Consider the following 25004-nt stretch of genomic DNA (forward strand, 5'->3'; position numbering starts at 1 on the left):
GTCATTCTCACAGGCAGTTTCCCCTGCCTGCTTTCCTCCATTGTATAGGTCCTTCTTTCCTGTTTTTTTGTTTATTTGCATGGCTTTTTTTTTTTTTTTTGAAACTGGACGTTTTAGATAATATATTATAGCAACAATGGGTATTGCCCCTACCCTCCACAATTTACCATTGTTATTTGCTTGTTTATTTGCTCAGTGACTAGATGAATTACTTTAGTTATGTATATTCTCCCCCTTGTTCTCTGCAGATGTAGCTCCTCATAGGGCTCATTCTTTAGTATGCCATGGTCACCCTTGATGACAGTGGCTTTGGCAGGCCTCTCTTTGACTTTCTCTTTCCCTGACCACACCCAGCTGTTATGCTCTACTAACTGCAGGCTGATTGATCTATTGTCTTCAATAGTGTCCTGGGGCATAAATTGCTCTACAAACTGAACCAATTTATAGGGCTCCTCTGAAGGGATAGTTCCTGAGGTGAGTATTTAAGATTTGTTCTAAACTACAGGAGGGTTCCTCCTCCCTGTCTTTCTTCCCTTCTTTCTAGCAAACTAACCAGCCTTCTGGTTAGCCCTCTATCTCCAAGGAATCTGTCAATCTCCTCTCAATTGCCTTTCACAACTTATATCCTCAGGCAGGAACTTCAGGCTGTTGCAAATTAAGTTTGTTCCTTGGGGGAGAGATTCAAAGCTCAGTGTTAATACGCCTGTTTGTTCCTCTGGGCAAAGTTCCTAAGCCTTGGTTCTGATGCTGAGGACAGAGATAATAATATTCTTCTTTCTGGGTGACACCTCCTTAAGAGCTCAATGGAAGGGGACAGAACTCCTCAGCTTGCCTCTCCCAGGGTGGAACCTGTATCCCATTAGCCAGGGAAAAATGCAATTGGGACTTCAATATTTTCAGTGGTGCCCTACCCATGGCAGAGCTTCTGTCCCATGAGTGGGGGCTGGGTGAAAGGCGAGAGAATCCAACTCTCAGCTGTACTCACTCTTAATTTAGTCTCAGCAACATGGAGCTGGGCAAGTCGAGAAATGCTGACTTTATGCCTGTCCTTACCAGGCAGAGAGCCTTTCAACTGAAAGCTGAAGGAAGAGGGAGTTCTGTGTTCTTGGCTGCATCAGTTTGGAGGAGAGTTTCCATCTCACTCAGCTGAGAGAGGGGAGGGAGGGAGCAGGTCTCAGTTCAAATACCACAGACTTTCACTTTCTGACTTTTTCTGAGTTTTAGTAGATTTTTCTAAATAAATGTTCCTTCACTGACTGTATGCTCTTAGGACTACTTCCAGAGTCTTTAAATGGTTGTGTTTTTTTGGGTTTTGTTTTTTTTTTTTTTGATTTTGTTTTTTTTTTTTTTTTAAAGTTTCCCTGGAGAACAGATTCATAGAACTTTCACAACTGTCATGGCTGGAAGCAGACCCTCTTGATGAGTTTTTAATATGAGAAAAAGGATCCGAAACCTTCTCAGAGAGAAATCCTAAAAAGTGATACATACATGGACCTAGAGATTATCATATTAAGCAAAGTATAAGTCCAAAAGAGAAGGATACATAACATGTGATATCTCTTCAATGTGGAATCTAAAATATGACACAAATGAACATATCCATGAAACAGAAACAGACTCACAGATATAAAGAACAGAACTGTGGTTGCCAAGGAGAAGAGGGTGGGGGAGAGAAGGATTGGGAATTTGGGATTAGCCAATGCCAACTATTATATATAGGATGAATTAACAAGGTCCTGCTGTATAGCACAGGGTACTATATTTAATATCCTGTGATAAATTCACAATAAAAAAGATATAAATGTGTGTAACTGAATCATTCTGCTGTATAGCAAAAGTAAACACAACATTGTAAATCAACTATAATTCAATATAATTTAAAAGAAAAAAATTGTAAGTGAATCATATAAAATTATGTATGGACTGTGACATCTATGGCTTACTAAATCAGAAGAGTGTTCTATTCTTTCTTCCTACATGCAGTTCTTCAATACCAGAGCAAAACATCATCTAAAATTTAAAAATGGAATCTGAAATGAAGTTTTAAATTGTTTTATTTTTAATTACTGTGAGGTATTTATCCTGGCCTATGATATAATTCATCCCTTCTAGTTAAATTTTATGCCAGATCCCAGCTGGACAGGAACTTTGTTTTTTGGCTATACCCACAGCATATGAAAGTTCCCAGGCCAGGGATCAAATCTGAGCCACAGCTGCAACCTATGCCATAACTACAGCAATGCTGGATCCTTAACCCCACAGTGCCAGGTCGGGGACTGAACCTGCACCTCAGCAGAGACCTGAGCCACTACAGAGACAACGCCATCTCATTAACCTGGTGCACCACAGTGGGAATACATGGACAGGTACTTTAAAAAGTAAAAGATTTAGAATGCTTTTGGTCATGCGTGTGTTTGTGTGTTTTAAAGAAATAAAAATGATGAAAATGATTATCTTTAAAGTTATTGGTTTCTAAGTGAGAACTATACTTGCATCATGTATCAAAGTATTCCCTAAGGTGAAGACATCAAATAAAATTTGAGTCAAATCTGAAAGACATAAAAAGTTCATTTTGATTGGTGTTTAACAATTTCAAATGACTAAACTAAGTATGAAGGGATTTCCTAACAAGCATTCATGCCTCAAATTATTCCTAAGCATGGATTCACAGTATAGGATTGATGGCTCTATCTTGGCATATTTTCTTTGGGAGACTCTAATATGGAAAATTACCCATTCATTTTCTATAGTCAACAATAGCAACCCTCAGTATGCATCTGTAGCTGAGAAAGTGCCAAACCAGGAAAACAGCCAACTTAGGAACTAAGGCCTAACACAGGACTTGGCACATAGGAATTTCTGAAAAAATATTTGTGGATTAGAGATGTCTACTATATGCCAAGTACACCTAACTTTGGGGGCAAAAAGTAAAGAGAAATATTTCAAAGGGCAGCATGAATTTTTATGTTCAAATAAATTTATTTCACTCCATAAACTGGCTCCATAAGTGATATTATCTCCAGACCTAAAGAGCATTTTTATGTTCCCTCAAAAGGAACATGTAAGATAATCATGAAGGTTTAATTTAATTTTAGAGAAAATAAATGATTTTTTAAAAAAGCAGTGGGGAAGCTCCCATGTGGAGTAGCGGGTTAAGGATCTGGTGTTGCTACAGCTGTGGTATGGAGCGAGTTCCATCCTTAGCCCAGGAAATTTCACATGCTGTGGGTGTGGCCAAAAAAAGGGTATTGGTCTTTGGTTATGCCCCTAACCATGCTACTATAAAAGAATATAATATATAAATATATAATATAAACATATATAATTATATTTTCATATCACTTTAATATACTATAACAGAAAAGTTTTAGATACAGAAAAGATAAATTAAATACCATCCATAGTAATAATACTCAGATAGCCACTACTTAGTGAACTTCTTTGCAGACATTTTTCATTGTATAGTTTTTAGTAGTTTTACATGGTTGCAATCATACTGTATGAATACTTTTCTATTCTATTCTGCTTTTTCAGTAAACAACATTATGAAATGTGCTTGAGATTCTGCTATCTAGTAAAGAGAATATCAAACTCAAAACCAAACAATATATACAAGTCATAGGAACTGGCCTCCACTTAATCTCCAAGTTCCCTTTATTAATTTAACAGGTGTTTATTATAGATTCCTATTCTGTGCCCCATGCAGTGCTGGGGAATGAAAATACAAAGAAAAGTAAGCCAGAATTTTTGTCCTCAGAGTTCTCAACTCAGTAATTACCCTCTGCCTTCACAGAAATATGAGCTTACCTATGTGAGTTTAAGGGTAATGAAATAAATACTTGAAATTTAACTATTTTTAACTTCACTCTTTTGAGGAAATTACTATTACCTAAAGACTTATACAACAATGAAGTTTTCTGTATTTGACATGGTTGTATTCTTATCTTACAAGTAAAAGAGCTACAATTCTTTCACTCATTTTATGACATGTATTTTTCAAACTTTATTGCAGTTAATTCTCTTTATTGGCCTTGAAATCAGTTGTGGTTTAGAAACCAATATAAGGAGTTCCCACCGTGGCTCAGTGGGTTAAGAACCCAGTATATTGTCCATGAGGATACAGGTTTGATCCCTGAACTCAGTGGCATTGCTGTGTTTGTAGCTCTGATTCAACCCCTATCTTGGGAACTTCCATATGCTGTGGGTGTGGCCATTAAAAAAAAAAAAAAAAGGAAAGAAAAAAAATAAAAAACCTAGAAACCAATATAAGAGCTTTCATTCCCTCAAGATGTAAATTTTCAGATTATTATCATATACCCCTCATCCTACATATTTGCATGATATATTTGCTTACGTGCTGGTAATCATAGCCACAAGATGTAAAGCAAATGTTCAATAAGCACAGGTGCTTATATCCAAATATACCATAAGCCACATGCACCTGGAACTATTCACATTCTTTGCACAAACATTAGCAGTTGTATCCAACTTTACTTCTCTGGAAAAATTTAAGCATCCCTAGTTGGTAATTTTCTTTGATATTTTCCAATTTAAGTCTAGTTGCCTAAATGGTGTCTCAAGGTATGAAATAAGAGATAAAACAAGGTACTGAGTCATAATTTCAAATGTTCTGAAATATGCCTCAAGTGGTAATGAGTGGGAGCTATGGAGCACTGAGCAATGAAAAAGCTGCATAGAATAGCCAGAAAATCTGTTCTCTAGTTGAGGCTCCACCACTTACTAGTGACATGAGTGTTAGCAAGTACATAAGCCTTGGTTTTCTTATCCATAAAAGTGAGATGGTGATACTATTGCCACACTTACAGCATTACTGCATTACTACTGCAAAGCAAATCTTTGTAAAAATACAAAACTCTACATAAGTATTAGGAATTAGGTCTAAGGAAAATTAATTTATAACCAATTCCTAAAAAGCTCATATAATCAAGTTTTATTTTTTGAAAGGCCCTGTTCCCTTACATTTACTTTTAAGTTGCCACAAAGGTTTCACATAAGAGAGGTGTTTTTCAGAGAGACAGCACCCACAGTTTATTGAAAGGGGCACTCGTGGCAAGCTCCAGAGACATGTTTAGCAAAGAGAGAACTAGGGCAGCAAAACAAATTGGATGGTAATTTGAGTTCCTCTTACTTTCAGATTGGGTTTAATGTGAAGACATGCCTACTGTTCTATGCCCTTCTACCCTAAGAACTTAAAAATCTGTTAGGATGTAGACCCCTTAGAAAAGTCCAATAATTTTAATTTTAAAATCTTTTCAGGGCCTTAGGCATGAAAGAGTCATTAATGGTTTTAACCCTTGGAGACTGAAATGGTTTTGTTTGTCAATGTTTTTCCATTAATGAAGATTACCTAGCTAGGTCCCTAATGACATCTGTTTGTATCAGAACTCCCAGGAAGCAGCAATCTATACACTAAACTGAAAATAACACCAGTATAGCAGTTACTATCACCAAAAATCTAAAAGGCAGTAAAAACAATACTTTTAAAAAGTTAGGTTTTAATACTATCCTACAGGAAATAAACATGCTTTATTAATAACTGTATAGGAAAATTTTCTTCCTTAACTGAAACTTATCATGGAGAGGGGGAAAAAAAAAATCTGTCTTAATGCACTTACTCTTGACTAAACCAAATAGCATCTGCCTTCCTATCATGAATACATTTTTTAAAATAGTCTTTTTAACATCATGCTCCTCTTTTTTTTCTACTTAACTCTCTCTCCCATTGGCACATAATGGTCCGTCTTTCTCCTTTTTCCTCTGCCTCTCTCTCTTTACCACAGCATAGTATTTCATTATGTAAATGTATGGAAAAGTTTCTTCAAATATTCTCTAATTTCTGGAGACTTTTTTTTTCCAATCGTCTGCTATTTTGTACAATGCTTCAATGAATAACTTTGTTTACTTTAATCTATCTACAGAACAGATTTCTAAAAGTGACACTGACTAGTCAAAGGGCAAAATGCATCTGTAAATTTTGGTAGATACTGTCAGTTTCTATTCCATAGAGACTTGTGTCATTTTGTGCTCTCACCAAATAAGTAAAGTACTTATTTCCTGAAGACCATCTATAAAAATACACATGCCGGGATCCCATCCTCCAAATTCTGAGTCTAGATATGGGTGGGGCCTGAGCAGGCCTATCTTATATCTTTCAGCACACCCCTGGCTGAAAACCCTGTTCTAAAAGGTACTCCAGTATTGTTTACATTATTCAAGTCCAAAAGAAAGTCAGAGTTAGATTCTGAAGCTCCAAAGTTTATACTCCATGTCATTCATTCAATAAAACTTTTGGAGAGCCTATTATATGCTGCGCACTCTAGATGTTAAGGATATAAAGACAAATAATAGTATTTGTCTTCAGGGAGTTTACAGAGTCTAACAATGAGAGACGGAGATATATAATTAAGAGACACTATATAAGCATAGTATTAGAGATTTACAGTGAATTTTATAGTTATACTGAAAAAGGGTACTTCACCCTATCAGGTAGACAAGAGGAGGCTTCCTGAAGGAGGCGCTCCTCTAGTTGAGTAGGAATTAACCAGGTGAAGAGGTATACAAGAGGGAGAGGGAATTTTAGGTAAAAAAAACATATGTGAAGGTACAAAACAGGAAACAGAAGGGATGTGTATGTGTACCTCTGGAAAGATTTCTTAATTGCTAGAGCGTAAGTTCCGTAGGAGAGAAGTAAGCAATAAGCTGCAAAAGTAGGCAAAGATCTCATCACTGAGCATCCAGTATGCCATGTTAAGAAGCTTCAAGTTTATTCTAAAGACAAAGAAAGTCATTCAATGGTTTTTAAAGTTGGGAGTGACACGATCAGATTGTTGTTATAGAATTATGGACAATGGATTAGCAGGACACATAACTGGAAAAAGAAGGATTAGGAAACCAGTACAGTAATCCAGATGAAGGCTTGCATTAGGGCAGGGGTTAAGGAGAGAGCGTACTGAGAAATCTTACAAAGCCAAATGAGCAGGATGTAGACATTAGACATGGGGATGGAGGTGAGTAGAGGGATGATTCCAAAGTATGATCAAACCACTACCAGGAAAGCACTAGATTTAAGTTATTTTTCCAGCAACAATAATAGGTTTAAACAGATTCAGCCATGTTCTCTCACCTGGTCTTAGCATTTGTGAGGCCAAGGATAGATGCATAGGGCCCAGCAAACACTCAGGCTGAACTGGTGAGCTTCTCTTTGAGTATCATGCTCCAATCAACCAAGTACAGCAACCACAGGCCACCCCCACAGACCAGTGTAACATTACATGGTCACCCTCTGCACCTCCTCTAGTGGTCAGTCTCTTGACCCCATTTTCCTCTCTGCCCATGAAGTCAGTGACCAAGACAATTGCTGACAACATAAATAACCACCAGCACAGGGAACAATATATGATTGAGGGGCAGCAGCATGAACAGCTGTTTTCTCAAAACTTAATCTAAAGCCAAGCTTTACTGTAAAGCCAAGATTATCAATTCAGCAATGCATTTTGGGCAGTCTGCAATCCTGACACCAAACAATGCCAATCTCTGGAGGTGAGACGATAAAGGGGAGAGTAACTGATCCCTTCTTTCTATTCCCTGGATTTATACAAGGGTAATGGTCCTTTGGGAATGGAGCAGGAGGGAGTTGTGTGTAATCCATACTAAACTTGGCACTTGCTTTTCTTCTCAGAGTTCCTAAAAACCAACCTGAAGGGAAACTGAAAACTAAACCATCAGATGAAATCAAGTCCACTGTTTATAAAGTCCATGAATGAAGTATACACACACACACATATACACACAGTAACACCAAGTCTTACCTTTCTTTTATCTTCATCTGTTGATTCAAATTTGAAAGTAGCCCTATGCTGAAGATGGAAAAAAAGGGAAACAATGTCATTTTAAATACATAGATTTTAGATGTTGGTTAAGTTTAAAACTACCTAATGTCTGTAAAAAAGTTGTCTTCCTTTATCATGTCTCGATATTCTTATTAAAGAGAGGCATGTAAGCAAATAATTACAAAGCAGTGCAAAATGACTAAAGCAAAAATATATAAACAAGCCACTAACTGCTCAGATAATTCTGGATTGCTTTGCACAGAGTACAGAGCCTTTGAGCTGGACCTTGAGGGATAAATAGATTGCACAGTAGGCAAACAGAAAGCATTCTAGAGATAGAAACACAGGTTCAGATGTGTGAAATGGTATGGTATGTTTGTGAAATAAGCAGCTCTGTCAGAGCAAAACACAGGATACAGGTTAGGGGATGAGTGGAGTGGAGAAAGATAATAGGAAAGTAGACTGGACAGATTTGGAAGGGTCTTCCAATGTTGCTAAGGAGTTTGTACTTTCTTTTTCATGTGCAATAAAAAAATCATCAGAGAATTGTAGATAGGGAAGAAACTGATAGACTGGTATTTTAGAGAAGTAATTCTGTAAGAAGAAGAGTTTAAATCACAGCTCTACCACTTACTAGTTGAGCAAGTAACAAACTATGTTTCTCACGTGAGAAGCGGGGGTGACTAGTTCGCCGAGCAGCTAAGGCATATAATGTACTACCCCAGTGTCTGATGCATAGTAAATATTCAGTAAATATTAGGATGATAATAATGATGATACCAATGATATTAAGGGAAAAAATAACTGAAAGAGAAGAGAATGCCATGACTCTCCTGAAATCACTGGCAACACTGTATTTTCCACTCTAAATACAGTAGCTAAAACAGAATGGAGTAAGTTGACTTCTCCACTCTCAAAAAGCAACAGTACCCAAAAACTAGAGCATTAAGTTCCTCATTATCTGCTCAAGTTTTATTCAGGAGAATCAAGTACCCTTATGAATCCTAAGTTTTCCTTTTAAAAAATCTTCACTGAACACCTCTGCCTTTCCTTTGTATTTCTCATTTGGCAACACTGACAAACATTTACTGGCAACCCATCAGGGCTTAAGTACACTAAGTACTAAAGATAGCATCATTACAGGTAGTTCTGCACTGACAGCTTTGTAGAAGAAACAAATTTTTAAATTAAATGAGATGGAGAAATACTGACAGAGAAGTAAATAGTTCTGAATGTAAGAAAGGGTTAGAAGGAAGACTTAGAGGGAAGAGAGAAGGGCCATTTGAGGAAACCAAAGTGAGGCTCCCTCACATACAGTTTGCAAAACAAAATGGGTATCAGGTAGTAAGGGCCTGGATTTAAAAATTTATACCTGGGTGGCTCAGCAGTTTAAGGGTTCAGTGTTTTCACTGCTGTGGCTCAGGAACTGCTATGCCATGGGTTCGATCCCTGGCCTAGGAATTTCTGCATGCCACGAGTGTGGGGAAAAAAAAAAAATCTTTAGGAGTTCCCGTCGTGGCGCAGTGGTTAACGAATCCGACTAGGAACCATGAGGTTGCGGGTTTGGTCCCTGCCCTTGCTCAGTGGGTTAACGATCCGGCGTTGCCGTGAGCTGTGGTGTAGGTTGTAGACGCGGCTCGGATCCCGCGTTGCTGTGGCTCTGGTGTAGGCTGGCAGCTACAGCTCCAATTAGACCCCTAGCCTGGAAACCTCTATATGCCGTGGAAGCGGCCCAAGAAATAGCAAAAAAAAAAAAAAAAAAAAATTTATACCTGAACCAGGGGAAGACTCTGAGGGAGGTGTGAATAGTAGCACATTCTGGAAGAATATTTTGGGCAGGAGCTTACAGGCCAGATCGAAGGAGAGCAAGACTGAGGGACATAAAGCCCTCTGAGAAATGGGCATCAAAAATCCAGGTGTGATATTGCTAGAGGTAGTATAAATTGACACCACAACTTTAAAAATGAATGTGGCTCAGGAGTTCCTGTTGTGGCTCAGCGGTTAGTGAAACTGACTAGCATCCATGAAGATGCAGGTTCTATCCCTGACCTTGCTCAGTGGGTTAAGGATCCAGCGTTGCTGTGAGCTGTGGTGTAGGTTGCAGACGTGGCTCAGACCCCGAGTTGCTGTGGCTGTGGCGTAGGCTGGTGGCTATAGCTCCGAATGGGCCCCTAGCCTGGGAACCTCCATATGTCACAGGTGCGGCCCTAAAAAGACAAAAAGACCCAAAAAAATTAAAATAAATAAAAATAAAATAAAAATGAATGTGATAAAAATAAACCATAAAAATACTTATATCTTTGGGCCAAAAATTTTAATCCCAGGAATTTATCCTAATGAAATCATCCAGAGGGAGAGAAAAATTATTCATGTAAGCATATTCGCTGCAGTGTTATCAATTATTAGAGTATAAAAGAGACAATCTGAATATCCAACAACAGACTGATGAAATAAATTTCTATGCATTCATCTGATGGAATATTATGTTGCAATTTTTTTTAAGATGGTTAAAAAGTTCTATAACATGGAAATTTATTTGTGATGGCAATAACTGGAAATATAGTAAAACATCAAATTGTATGTCTATGATAACAGTACCTACATAAACATATGGATGCATTCAAACAAATGCTAGTGTCTTAAAATGTAAAAATAAAAGCAACTATGTAAAGTTGGTGGAATTTCTAGTGATTTCATGACAAAACTCATTCTTAGTATATTATTTTTATAATTAAAAGAAAAATTTTAATAAAAGATAAATGAAGTAATGAATGAATAAGGAAAGAAAGAGGAAAAAGAACAAAGAACAAAGGCTGTAACTCAGGAATTTATAGACCTGAGGTTTATTGAAAACTAACATTGAATAAAAGATAATGAATCATAGATTGTATGGTTGTAAATTGAAGCTTAGAAAAGGTTCACTACAAATGAAAATAAATAATTGCACTTAGAAACCAAGAAAGCCTAATTTTTGCCACTGTATGTAAAATATTAATCCTATACATTATCTGGAATAAATGTACCTAGTTGCCAATATAATATTTCTCCTAAACTTCTTTTGGCAATTGAGGTAAGGGAAGAGAAAAAGAAATCATCTTTTGGAAAGACCTTCATTAAGTTATAAAAATATCTTTTAAATAGTTTCTACAAAGAATTAAATCTTTTAAGGTGATAATTTAGAATAGTACCAAGGACTAATTTTTCTTTTTCTTTTATTTTTTTGCCTTTTTTGTCTTTTCTAGGCTGCACCTGCAGCATATGTAGGTTCCCAGGCTAGGGGTCTAATCAGAGCTGTAGCTGCTGGTGTGCACCAGAGCCACAGCAACGCCAGATCCGAGCTGTGTCTGCGACCTACACCATAGCTCATGGCAATGCCGGATCCTTAAACCACTGGGCAAGGTTAGGGATCAAACCCACATCCTCACGGATACTAGTCGGATTCGTTAACCACTGAGCCACGATAGGAACTCCCTCTTTTGCTTTTTAAATGCAAGGCTGATCCAGTCATAAAACTGTGTTGATTAAGAGGAAAAAAAAGGAAGGAAAGAAGAAAGAAAGGAAGGGAGGAAGGAAGAAAAGAAAAGCTTTCAAAAGCCTTAACTAGCATGAGGGCTTAATTTAATTAGAAAATATTGTGAGGTAATACAGATTGAATTCAGAATATGCCAATCTATACAGAAGCTCAAACTCTAAGATTGTTTGGATTTGGAGATGTTGGCTTCTCTAAAGCTGGATTCTTTTATCCAACTTTGATCATACCTAACCTATTCAGTACCTCCAACCCTATTCTCTCCACTTTCTTTTTCCTTTTTTTTTTTTTTTTTTTTTTTTGCTTTTTAGGGCTGCACCCGGGCATACGGAGGTTCCCAGGTTAGGGGTCAAATAGGAGCTACAGCTGCCAGCTTACACCACAGCCGCAGCAATGCCAGATCCGAGCCACATCTGCAACCTACACCAGAGTGGATCCTCAACCCACTGAGTGAGGCCAGCGGTCAAACCCACAACCTCATGGTTCCTAGTTGGATTTGTTTCCACTGCGCCACAATTGGAACTCCATATCCTCTCCACTTTCTAAGGCTGAAAGGGGTGGGGAAGGGGATCCAGCATTTCTGGCTATAAATGCCTCTCCAGAACAGCTGACCAATAGTCAACCACTTCATTTTCTTTACACGCTTTATTTCCAGACAAACAGGAGCAAGAAGCCAAATATAAACTAAGAGTAAACCATTCTTCAATCTAGAGACCAAGTTAAAATCAGCTCAGTGGCACACTTGACTCACAAGGATTCCCCACTATAAGTTTCATATCCTATGAAGAGGCTCTAAAAAGCTCAGGCTCAGGAGTCAGACAATGTTAGGTCTGAGTCCAGTCCCGATGCTTACTAAAAGTGTGACTTTGGTCAAGTTATTCAACTTTACCACCTGTCAAGAGTTTCCTTATCATTATGTATAGCACTTTGCACATAGCAGGTGTTCAATAAGTGGACACTATTATTATTACTGTATGGCCTATGATGGGGCATCTGGCCAAATGCTGACCTATTAAAGAACTAGGATTCATTTCTTAGATTTTTAAAGATACACTCAAAAAGTGGTGGTAACAAAGGAATTAACCTAACTGGTGCCTCGGTGTGTGTGTGTGTTGTGTGTTGTGCTGTTTCAGGAATAGAAATTACTTCTAGAACTACATATTATATAATCCAATTTGGAAATAAGAATATGGTATAACAAAGGAACAGTCCACTACACACGCTCCTCTGCAAAAATCCATAGAATGAACTCAGAGAGTCAGAACTCAACCTCAAAGTTTAAAACAAAAAGTCCTCTTACACAGTCCAGGATATTTATATACCCTTTTCAAATGTGGGTGCTGTACTTCTAGAACTGTCCCAATGTTAGGTCCCTATCCATCAGGTTCTTCTACCACATAAGTAAAGACCTTACTCCTATTCAGTGTCTTTTTCCTCTGAGGACTATTCTTAGACACCTACCTGCCTGCCGGTATCTTAAGTAACTCTTACCTTTCACTTGGCCATAAGCTTGTCATACTTCCACAAGGGAATCCTATTGGAGCTTGCTAAGGGGTTATCATATGTCCAGGTGGCCTCTATGGCCACCAAGCCATCTTTCTGGTTACCATCACAGTTGATGCCACTAGGCCTCAGTTCTTTGCCTATTAATAGAAGGTGTTGGACTCGATTTTCTTTGAGGTTCCTTCTAGTCTAAATATCCTGGATTCATGGAACTAAGGTACTACTATGCACTTCAAGGCCGCTCATCACTGTTTGTTTTGATAATCGTAATGATGGCAACCAATCTCTCTACCCAGTCTGTTAGCTGAGCAGGCTCTAAGGGAGGAGAAGCAGCTTGGACAGCCTAGACTAGAACAATATACACTTCCCATTCTACAACTGGAGTGGAGGTGATTGGGGCTCTAGAGCAGCCAAAGGAAACAGTCCTGAAAACCCTTCCTCTTCTGTGCTCAGTTACATAGAATAGACAGGGTAAAGGCAACATGGTATTGAAAAAGAGCCCTAGATATGGAATCTGAAGACTAGGCCTGCCACTTCTAGCTACGTGCCCTTGGGCCCGTAGACAGTTACTTTGCCTTTCTGAACCTCGACTTCCTATCCTCCCCCACACCACCTAGTAAAAGGGAGAATACATCTATCTCCCTCATAAGTTTTAATGTAAGAGGATTATATGTGATGACATGCGAAACCACTTAGGATAATACATAGTTCATAGTGGGCTCTCAAAAACTGCTAACAGATAAACTGAGAGGAGTGAAAAAGAACAATCGCTCTTCCTATTTTTTAAAAATACTTTCATATGCTGAGTCAACTTGTATTGTGCCCTTGAGAAAAAGACAAGTTTCCTTTTTTTCTGGGATGGATAGATCTTCCCTTTCCCCAAGATAACAAGGGTCAGTGAATGAAGAGAAAAGGCTTTAAAATTAGTCCCTTTAACACAGTAGAAATTAGATGTCACCTAGAGCCAACAAGATGAATGCTGCTCTAAACACGGGACAAGGTATTTTGCTAACCATTAGAAAGTGCAAGGTTCACGGAAAAAGAGAAAGAATGGAGTACTAATTTTTTTTTTTTTTTTAATCAGGCTGTCAGCTCAGTGCCAGACATCTGATTCCTGACTTTTTTGTTCAAAATAAATAGCTATGGGTTTTTCTTCAGTGCCAGGCACTGTTCTAAGTGATTTACCCATACAACTCGTTTAATCCTAACAACAAACCTATGGTGCAGATACTTTTATTATCCCTATTTGGCACATGAGTAAACTGAGGCACAGAAAAATTAAGTATGTTGTTCTACGCCACAGGATGGTAAATTGGGCACTAGGGTTCAGAGTCTGGCTCTGGCCACAGGACCTCTTGAGTAACTTGATCATTAGTAAACGCCTCCCAGGTGCATTGTGCTTGGTGTTTGGCATTGTACTTCAGTTAATTTAAGCCTCATGATAGGTGACATAAACCTATGTTACAGATAAGGAAACTGAGACTCAGGCTTAAAACAATTTATCCACAGTCATGAAGTTAATAAATGGCAGACTTGAACCAAGATTTATCTGACTCCAAATTCCACCTTCTTTCCACTATACTTGACTGCCTTTTTTCAAGAATTGGCTTTATTAGAGAAATAAAGCAGTAAAAGAACCTCCTCTGCCAAACAATGAACCAATCATTCATTTCCCTCTTGGTTAAACTCCTTGATGCCCCATAATCACTTCACTCTAAACATTTCTCAAATCCATTTTTCCAGAATAGGAAAATGAGGCACATGGTAGTATCCAAGTAATTTTTCAGGGTTTCAGACTCCATATTCCACAGAGCGCGGCAATTTAACTCCACCTCCCCATTCTTATTCCAAGACGACTGCAATCATACTTCCACTTCCTCTTCATCTGCCTCTAGTATCTCTTGCCTTGAGTGGGCAAAGCCCCATTGCCAACATAAAACTCAGCTACCTTCTTTGTACTCTGGTCTTAATCTAACCAGCATTAAACATGAGAGCTCTTTTCAGAAGATGCTGACCGACCCACTTCACAACAAGTAAGAGCACTGGCCCCAAAAATACCACCCTAAACAATATACAGTGGGCATCACAACTTTAAACACATTCCCAATGTGAAAGAAGAGCTGGAGATGTGCAGAACATAAGCTCTGACAGCACTTGGCCAGGAATGGTGAGCGGAAACCAACCTGGAGGAAGATCAAGGAGAGGAAGAGATAAACTGCAGGGAGCAAATCTCAAGTTCTAATTAGTTTAACCACAAAGGGAAGAAGAAACATTGAAGGAGGTGATAAGATCCAATTGGAGGTCTTTCCTCCTCCTTCCCTACAGAAAAAAAGTTCCTATTTGTTGCTGGCTACCTGGCATATAACAAGTGCTAAATAAACACTAGTTGATTCAACACAATAGCCAAGTTCTTTGCTATATTTCTTTCTTCTGAAAATCAGTTTGTAATTACCACAAATCTTTTGTGGAAAGCAATTATAAATCAAGTTAAATGAATAGACATTCAAGGCCTCTGTATCTGCAGATCCCACCTCTGCAAATTCAATCAATTGTGGATTAAAAATATTTGAAAAAAAAGAAAACATTTGGAAAAAAAATTCCATAAAGTTCCAAAAAAGCAAAACATGAATCAACTGGCAACTAGCTATATAGTATGTACATTATATTTACAACTACCTACATATAATTTATGCTGTATTAAGTATTATTAGTAATCTAGAGATGATTTAGAGTATAAGGGAGGATGTGTGTAGGTTATATGCAAATACTATGCCATTTTATATAGGGACTTACCCATGGATTTTGATACCCAAGGGGGAGGGAGTCCTGGAGCAAATCCCCTGCAGTTATCAAGGATGACTGTAATCTCCACAATGCATACATCTGTGCATTAAATGAATTTCTCCAAAATTTGGCAGATATGCAACAGTAACACTATCAGAAAGTGAAGAAGCTGAGATATGATGCGAACCGAATCCATGCATCCTCCCAAAGAAATACATAGTACTGTAATAGGGCAGTCAGACACTTAGATTCGAATCTGTCCCATCTCAATGACTGTATGGACTTAGGGCAACATTATCCTAAATTTTATCATTTGTAAAATGGGGCATACCACCACTTTCCTTATAGGGAAAGATTAAATGGGAATGTGGCTCTTCTCCACACAGGGCAGAAATGGCATACTGGCAGCTCAATACAAATGTATGGAAGTGCAGTGGTGGGCACATAGCAAATACAGAAGGGGAAATGAATGAAAGCAAAAGAAAGGAAGAAAGATATTATATCTAGGGTGTGTTGGGTGTGTTTTCACAGAAGGGAGTAGTCAGTCTTTCCTATAAAGCAGTCTTCTAAATGGAAGAACAAAGGTATGGTACGTTACCTTTTGAAGTCAGCATGTAAAATTCCTGGAAGGAAAAGTAATGGAGAGCTAACGGTTCTTGAAGAGACATTCAGAGAAGTGACTGGGATATATAAGAAGATAGCTTTTTACTGCAGGGTTATAAATTGGAAAGAATAATGAATGGTTTGAAGACCTAGGTTGGAATCCCAGCTTACAAGCATGACCTTGGGCAAGTTACTTAACAGATCTAGAATCTCAATTGCAAAACAGGATTGCTGTCAAGATTAAATGAGATAATGGATGGGAAAACTGTTAAGGCTATACAAACAACGGGTATTGTTAGTAGTTAGTCTCCCTCCACTTAAAACACAGTGTGTCCATGACCTTGGCGTCATTTCAATTCCTAGTGCCTCGGTTTTCTCATCTATAAAATGGAGAGGAGGATGCTCTCTACCTCATAAATTCTGAGAATCAAGTTAGACCATATAAGAGACACCACGCCTTGAGACAGCAGTGCTGTAGATATATAAGGAACTGCCATCGTAGCTGATACGTTTTATGCATGTCAAGGGCCGTGGTGATGCACAGACACACGTATTTTTATGCTATGCAGGTAAGGAAGCCTCGCGTGCGTTTATGCATTCAAGAGTAGGGCGCAAAGCGGAGACACACATTCACGGATTCCGGGGGTGTGACTTGCACGCTTGGGAACAGGGCCATGGGACAAGCTGCTGGGCCGGAATCAGAGGAGTGGGCGCCAGAGTGGGGGCAGGGGGATACAGGATGCACGGATGGAAAAAGCGGGGGGGCACAAACACGCATGCCCAAGCCGGAAACGTTTTCGGGGGAGAGCAGTGCGCATCCCCGGAATGAGGGGGGTTGGGAGAGATGCGGTGTGCAAGCCCGAGGGGGGTTGGGGGAGCGGCCCGGGGTGCTATACCGCATGCCCGGGGCCAGGGCTCTTTACCTTATCGCTGTAATCCCTCAGGACCCGTTCGATAGCCCCCGCCTCGCCGGCCCGGACGATGTAGAGGGCGCGCTCCTCATCCATGGCCGCAGGTGCGGGGGAGCCGCGGCCGCTGTGCGCGCCCAAGCCGCTGCCTCCAGGTAAACGCCTCGCGCCCCCGCTCGCTCGCTGCTTCCCAGCTTCCTTCCTTCCCTCCTTCCCTCCCTCCCTCTGCCTCCAACCCGCCAGCCTCCGCCCGGGCAGGCCCGACGTCACCGCCCCTCAACTTTCACCCCGCGACGTCACGGGTCCCCCAGCAACCGGCGCCTCGCGGCCACCCCCGACAAGGCCCAGGACTCGGTAGAGGCCTGGCGAACGGCCAGAGGCGGGGTCAGACCCGAGGTCCTACTTTCTCTCCTTCCTCTCCCTTCCTCGGAGAAGAGTCCAGCCTTTTAAGTGGGCTTCCACAGACAGAACTGTTCTTCTCTCCCGACCCTCCTCTATGAATCATTCTCCTCAGCTGACGAGAGCGACCCGGCTCTTCCCCGCCCCTCTAAGAGCCAGCAGCTGTATGGACTACAATTCCCTTCGGGCAATGGGGTCATCCCACTCTTCCATCTAATTTACTGGAGTGCCGAATGGCATGCCGGGATTGGTAGTCATCCCGCGGGAAAGACTTCCCTCCAAAGGCATGCTGGGAACTGTGGTCCTGCGAAGGCCGGAAACGGGAGTCCGGCGGCCGCCTGAGGCCAGCGGCCCGGAGACCGTTAAGGGGAGGGTCTGAGCGTCGGCTGTGCCTCCTTTGTGTTCCTTACCGAGCTGACTGTCCGGCTCTAGCTTTGGCTGGTCGGACTAGGTGACAGCCGCGGAAACTGACACCTCTTGGTGGGAACTGTCAAACACCGGTTTCATTCCCTCTTTTCTCGTTTAGCGGTTTTGGTCTCTGAAATTCCTTCCTTCCTTGTTTGCGGTCGTGCTGTGTATTCAGCCACACTAATGTGAGAGATTGCTGGCAATTCTCGGATAAGAGGGGACTCAGCGGTTTTTTGGCCTTAATAATAAATAATAGCTGCCATATATCGCGTGCCCCCGAGATTCCAGACTTCAGTCAGGTGATTTCTCACAACACAGATTTTTGCGGAACCGAAGGAACCCGAATAGGTTAAGTAATTTGTCCTAAGTCACATAGCCAGTAAATGGGTAATTCAAGATTTGAATACAGATCTTTCCCCAAAGACCAGGAAATGTAATAATACGGATATACTAGTAATGGTAGTGATGATGGTGATGATGATAGAGGCTCACATTTGCTAAGTGTTCACTGCATGCACACACATTGTTACAAACTTCACCTGTGTTATCTCAGTCAATTTCTCACAAATTAACAAATATTTGAGAATTTATGCTGTGCCAGGCACTATTCAATACAATACAATCCTGATCAGTATGAATACAGTGGACCCAAAATAAAGTCCCTGCTATTATGGCGCTTTCATTTTAGTGCTTAACCCTATGAGGGAGATCCTATTCTCATTTTAAGATGAGGAAACTGAGTCTTGAAGAGGTTAATAGATTAATTTGCCAAGACTGCAGAATTTAGAAACTGAATTTGAACTTAGGACCTATCTATGCTCTTTTTGTTCTGCCAAGCTATTTGCTAGAGAGTGGATGAAGTCTCCAAGTAACTTTCAGCTTTCCATTCTAAGCATCCTTTACCAGAAATCATCTTTCATGCCGCCCCTGCCTGCCTCTCCCTTTTGAGCTGCGCTGAAGAGGAACTGGGGCGGGGGACGCAAACATTTATTCATCTAATAATTATTGAGTGTCTCCTAAGTGTCATTCTAGGTGCTGAGAACTTAGAAATAAAAACAAGTATGGAATCTGAGCTCATGGAGCTTTTGGTCTTTTTGTGGATTTTACTTTTCACGCAGCAAACCTTTATTTAGCATATTTGTTGAGCCAGACATTGAGGTTAAGTGCTACATCCATAGTAAAGTCAGAAAGATTTTTGAAAAATCTCCTTCTTAGAAAGATCATGGAATAGGAAGTTATATTCCCTAGGTTATAATAATACCTTGCAGTTAATTGTTTACAAAACATTTTAGTATACACCATCTCAATGCATTGAAGAAGGTAATTTTCCTGTGTATATATAAGAAATCAGACTCAGATTAGATAAATAACACCAACTAGAATCCAAACCGAGAGCTGTAACATAAAATATTTGGGTACCTACTGCCTGCCTAGTACTGTATTACATGCTTTTTGGGTTACCATATATTTATTTTTGGAACAAGAGCTCCTGCACAGGATACTGACAAGCATAAGGTATCTGAGTAGAGATGTTTCTTTAAAGAGGATCTTATACACATGAGTTGAAATGTCTGTTTACCAGAAATAGGCTTATGTTTTTAGGCTCCAACTCTCTACTTCTAAAAAGAGATTTTTTAAATGTGAAACCACATGAATTAATGGCTTGGGAAATTGCTCTTTAGTAATTTTAATTAAGCACTAATATACTGATTTTATAAATGAAAAGGATCTTTGACTCTAAATTCAAGTCCTCTTTGACCACTGCCGAGACTCTGGTCCTAGAAAAATTAAGTGACTTGTCCAAAGTCAATAGTTAAAAGCAGACTCTGGGACTAGAGCCTAGACTAGCTAAATCCTGGGTCACTACATCACTTTATCACCCTGAATATTTAGTTATATGATATTTTCAGTGAATAGAGTTTCTAGTCCATAGTAACTCCAGTTCCTGTTGATTCTTGGGGGGCTTGGTGCCAAGGAATTAGGATTTAGAGCCTAGGTAATCAAAGCAACATGTTTATTCACAAGTTACTTCTCTGAGAGATGGTAATATAATTCCATACATATATATGGGCAGTGCTTTGCTATTCTTAAAATATCTGATTGAATCTTTGTAATAGGTGAAAAAATGCAAGGTCAGTAGGAGAGGCACTATCTTCCTTTTCATAGAAAAAGCTAAGTTCAGTGTGTGGATTAGCTTTGCTCTGCTAGTAAGTGGTATAGTAAGTGGCTAGAAGTGCTCTGGCTCTGAGAGCATAAAATGTTATAGATTGATAGGTCAGAGCCAGTGAAAAACCCATAAATAGTCATTTATTTTGGACTTTGTTATATCCTACGAAGCATGTCCTCTGCCATGGGATAGTGTTCTCGGTTGTCAAAGAATTGATCCAGGCAGGATCTCAGTTCTCTGTTCTAAAATTTTGTAATTCTAAGGACAAAGCAAAAGCATATTTGAACATGCTCATTCTTTAGAAAAATCTATTAAGGGTGAGCTTGTACAAATCAATATGTGCAAACCAAGTATCAGTATGATACAAGCAAATCATTGCTTGGGCATACCTGCAGATATTCTGATTCAGTCGATCTGTGGTGGGATCTGGGTATTGGTAGTGAGTTTTTTGTTTTGTTTTGTTTTTTATTTTTTTAGGGCCGCACCTGTGGCATATGGAAATTCCCAGGCTAGGGGTGGAATCAGAGCTACAGCAACTAGCCTGCACCACTGCCACAGCAATGCCAGATCCTTAACCCACTGAGTGGTTAAGGCCAGGGATCAAACCCACTAAGGCCAGGGATTGAACCCAAATCCTCAAGAATACCTGATGAGTTCTTAACCCTCTGAGCCATGACAGGAACTCCTGGGTTTTGGTAGCTTTAAAAGCTTCTCAGTTGATTCAAATGAACAGCCAAAGTTGAGAACCACTAGGCCAATATTTTGATAGAATATCAACCACTGAACTAATGTTTGAAAGACTATCAAACTTATGTGCATGTGACTCATTAATTAATCTTTGAGAAATCGGAATAATCAAGCGAGGTAAAAGTTAATTTCATTTTCTGTCAAGAATGAAGCCTCCCCATTGTAGCAAAGTTAATTAACATGGTTTGTTCCTTTAACAAATATTTGGAGCGCAGCACGGTCTTAGATATTCATAAAAAATAAAAACAGGAGTTCCCATTGTGGCTCCGTGGATGAATGATCAGGTGCTGCTGCAGCTATGGCATAGGTCACAGATGCAGCTCGGATCCAGTGTTGCTGTGGCTCTGGCGTAGGCCTACAGTTGCGGCTCTGATTCGACCTCTAAGCCCTGGGAACCTCCATATGCCACAGGTGTGGCTGTAAAAAGAATAAATAAATAAATTAATTAAATGAGTAGAAAAATTTATCCTGTCCTTTACAGATATAAGAAACATCCAGGCAATAAGCAAGTCATTTCTCTGATAGGAAGGAACACATTTAACATAAATATTATGCAAATCAAAGCAAGATAAACATTGATGGGAAGAAGAGTAATTAGAGAAGCCTTGGAGGAGGTGCAGAGAGCTTAGAGGGCGAGCAGAAAGGGAGAAATGCCAGGAGAGAAGTTCCGGAGGCCACAATTAATGAAACACTTATTGAGAAAGGATACCAATTTGGTTGAACTTGAAAGCCAGCAAGGAAGATTTCTTAAGAGGTCAGTTGGTCAGTGGAATAAGGAAAAGTTAAATCTGACCGACAATTCATTGTCACTGATGACTGTATAACCAGTCAATCCAATTTCAGCTTACCACATATTACATTCCTGAAAACATTATCTCATAATACCACGACATAAATAAAATTAAATAGAACTAGGGGACAGGAAAGGGTCTGTTGCCGACTGGTGTCAAATCCTGGTACACATTAATTTCTCAGGATATTATTTATGAAATTAGAGTTTCATTAGATGACTTCAGAGGGGTTTTTTCACTCTTAAAAATTTATGACTACTTGATTCAGCCTTTCGGCACCTTTATGAGTTTCCGCCATAATATTCCTAGTATTCTAATTGCTAAAACTGAGTCCATGCTTGTTAGTCCTTGGCAAATGTGCCTCGAGTTGTTTAACATTGATTGACTGTCCACAGTGGGGCTCTCAAATTAAGCACACGAAGTGGGCTCTGCTCTTCAGGAGTTTTTATTTATCCAAGCGCTGGAATGTGGGTCAGACCTATTTGCATCTCGCTGGCTCGGAATCCCATCCAAACACCTCTTGGGAAAACCCAGCACTTTGGGTGGCAATGCTGTCATGTGGTGAAAGAACCTGGATTGGGACTTGGAAAACCTAGTGTTTAGTCCTTACTCACGGTGTGAGTCTCAGAAGCTAATCATTGGTCAAATTTTTAAATTCCTTCTGGGAACCAGTTTTTTTGTTTTTGTTTTTATGTCAGAGGAAAACTTGAAAGCCAAGAGGCTCTGCTTGCCCTCTTTGAGCACGGATTTTTTTCTCAACTGTGATGAACATAATAATACCTAGTTGGCAGACTCTCATAAGGGTTAAAGGAGATGGCTGTCAGAGGGGCCAGCACAGCAGACCTGGCATGGAGTTGCCCCTCAAATGTGAGCTGAACTGGAATGAAAAATGCAACCTACCTCACGATGATGTTGGAAGATTTGGAGATAAAGGTCATGTTATTCTTACTGATGCACAGATGCATGAGTTTTGTTGCTGGTGTTGTTTTTAACAACAGGAAAGTAATTCCAACACAGCGCTTTGATCTTTAAAACCTTGAAGGTAACGTCTTTAACACTGACGTGCTTTGACGTGAGACAGTTTGGGGACAGTGACTGTTAAATATGTGTGTCTGTAAATAAGGAGCCTAAAACACTAAACACACACACATCAGTGTCTTTGCAATTAAGCTTTTGAGAGTCACGGCAGAGGAAATATATTCTCACAACCCTTCTTGCCACCACTTCCTTTTTAACTCTTTAAGCAGTAAGGCATTAATTTACTTACCAACATTTGATTAAACTCTTAAGGTTCCACCCTAGGAGGAGGTAGCTGTGGACAAAGGATTATTGTCATTCATCATCAACACAGTTTAGTCTTCCCCTCCAGTTGCCTATGAAGGATTAGCATTTCTCTGAAAGGAGGAGGACAGAATAAATTGCATCTCTCGCCAAAGAACTGCCAGCTCCTTTCAGCTGGGGGCACATACCGGGAGCTTTTCCCATATTAGTCAGCTTTATCTCAACTTTTGGGCAGTGCCTACATCTGACTTTCATGGGTTTCAGGGTCAGTCAAAACAGAATTGTAGGGTTGTTGAGGTCAGAGGCCACTGCTGTCAAAGGGGAGTGACCTGAACAGCAAGAGGTAGCCAGCCCCACCCCCTGTCCAATGACTTCATTCCAGCGAATACTTGGCTCATTGCATCTCCCCTGCAGAGCTTTTTGCTTTTTTTTTTTTTTTTTGGACCTAGTAATAAAAATCCTCCTGTGACCTGGTATTTTTCTTTTTTTACATTATTATCGATTTTCTTTTGTTCCTGTTTCTCTATGGAATGACCAAGTTCTGGTCCTTGATAATGTATGGGTTTGTAGGTGCCCTGGGAAATGACGGAGAGAAAGCTAGTCTGCTGTTACCTTATAGTGACTGGAATGCCACCTGGGTGCCCAGCTTAGAAAGTGCTTTCATTTAACACACACACACACACACACACACACACACACACACACACACGTTTCCCAGAACTCCTGAAACTCTCTTCAACCCCATTAGGTTCTCTTACCACAGTCCATGTTGATTTAAAAACTGCAAAACTGCTTAGGAGAGAGGAACAGGGATGGGGTGGGGTGGAAACAAAAGTAGGAAGGAGGAAGAGGGCAGGGTGCTATAGCAGAAAGAGCACAGACTCTGGAGTAGGGCAGTTTAGTTTGCAAATCCCAGTTCTGCCACTTCCTCTGCATGACTTTGGCAGGGCACTAAATAGCTCAGAGTCTCTGTCTCTCCACCTGTAAACAGAAATGATGATACCAATGCACTGCAGGGAGCTCGTGAGAAGAGGAGATGCTGCTGCTGATGGGCCTGGCACGTAGCAGACCCCCAGAGATGGGAACCTCTAGAGACTGAGGCAGAGCTGTTTTAGGAATGGACCACATATCACTCGGCATGAGATGGGGAAAACGCGTCTCCTCCTTTAAAGCTTGTCGTTCTGTCTTAACTACATTTCAGTTCCTATGAAGACAGTATGCAGTTTCCAAGAGGTGTAGCTCGGGCCAAGACATTTTGCATACCATCTCTGGTGGAAGCAATGTTTGGCAGCTCTTTGAGAATCCACTCTTCTAAACTTCTCTCCGTGGCTCTCCCTTCTAACACGAGGCTGTAACACATATCAAGGATCAGCACGGCGGCTGTTTCTGAGGCTGATTCTCTCACCCCTGCTGTCACGGTCAGACCTCATTATTTTTCATAATAGTCCTTAAACAACTGGTTTTAGCCCTGCAGGCATTTATGATGACAAAGGGAGGAATAACACCGGGGAGCCCCATTTCTCCCGCCCACCCTCTCTCTTCACCCACACTCTCTTCCTAGCAACAGCTCTTTTCTCAACTCTTGGGCCTACGTCTTCCGTCCCACCTACACCAGTAGCAGCAAAATATGGGGGTGAGAAGGCTGGGGGGGTGGGGAGGCGAGGTGCAGGAGGGGGAATGGGGGAAGAGCTTCAGGGAGGAGGCTGATGAAGCACAAAAGGTTCTGACCTCCTTGGAAGAAGAGGAAACCACAAGGGCTGGCTTAGCTTGGGAGGCTGCCAAGGAACTGAAGCAGAGAAGGTCCAGGTTAGGAGGGCAGGCGGCAAAGTGCTAGGGAGGTGGGCTGGGCTGGAGGGCAAACAAGAGTACAGTCAGGGGAGGACTTGTCAGCTGGGGGAGAGACTGTAAAACTGTGGATTATCGGCATCTGCCACCCTTCTCCACTCTGGACCGACTGGAACCCTGTGAAAAAGAAACTTGGGATGTACATCAGGGAAGAGCAGTCCCTGGATCTGAGAACTTCAAGGTGGAAGG

At 40.5% G+C, this 25004-nt stretch overlaps 1 protein-coding gene across 7 annotated transcripts in view; it reads right to left on the minus strand.

Annotated features, from left to right (window-relative positions):
- Window positions 1–17737, minus strand: part of RIC8B (RIC8 guanine nucleotide exchange factor B) — a 111565-nt gene extending 93828 nt beyond the window's left edge. For 6 of the 7 annotated variants that reach the window (XR_002343919.1, XR_001303487.2, XR_001303486.2 and 3 more), the window contains exons 1-2: window positions 17193–17737; window positions 7830–7877 (exon numbers count right to left, since the gene is read on the minus strand). Coding sequence is in view for 2 of the 7 variants with exons in the window: in XM_005655526.3 (XP_005655583.1) it covers window positions 7830–7877; window positions 17193–17276 (132 nt within the window). In the remaining 5 variants the exon portion in view is untranslated. The remainder of the gene's footprint in view (window positions 1–7829; window positions 7878–17192) is intronic. The other variant, XM_001926280.7, reaches the window with a different exon arrangement.

The sequence above is a fragment of the Sus scrofa genome, chromosome 5, assembly GCF_000003025.6.
Source record: "Sus scrofa isolate TJ Tabasco breed Duroc chromosome 5, Sscrofa11.1, whole genome shotgun sequence".
NCBI lineage: Eukaryota > Metazoa > Chordata > Mammalia > Artiodactyla > Suidae > Sus > Sus scrofa.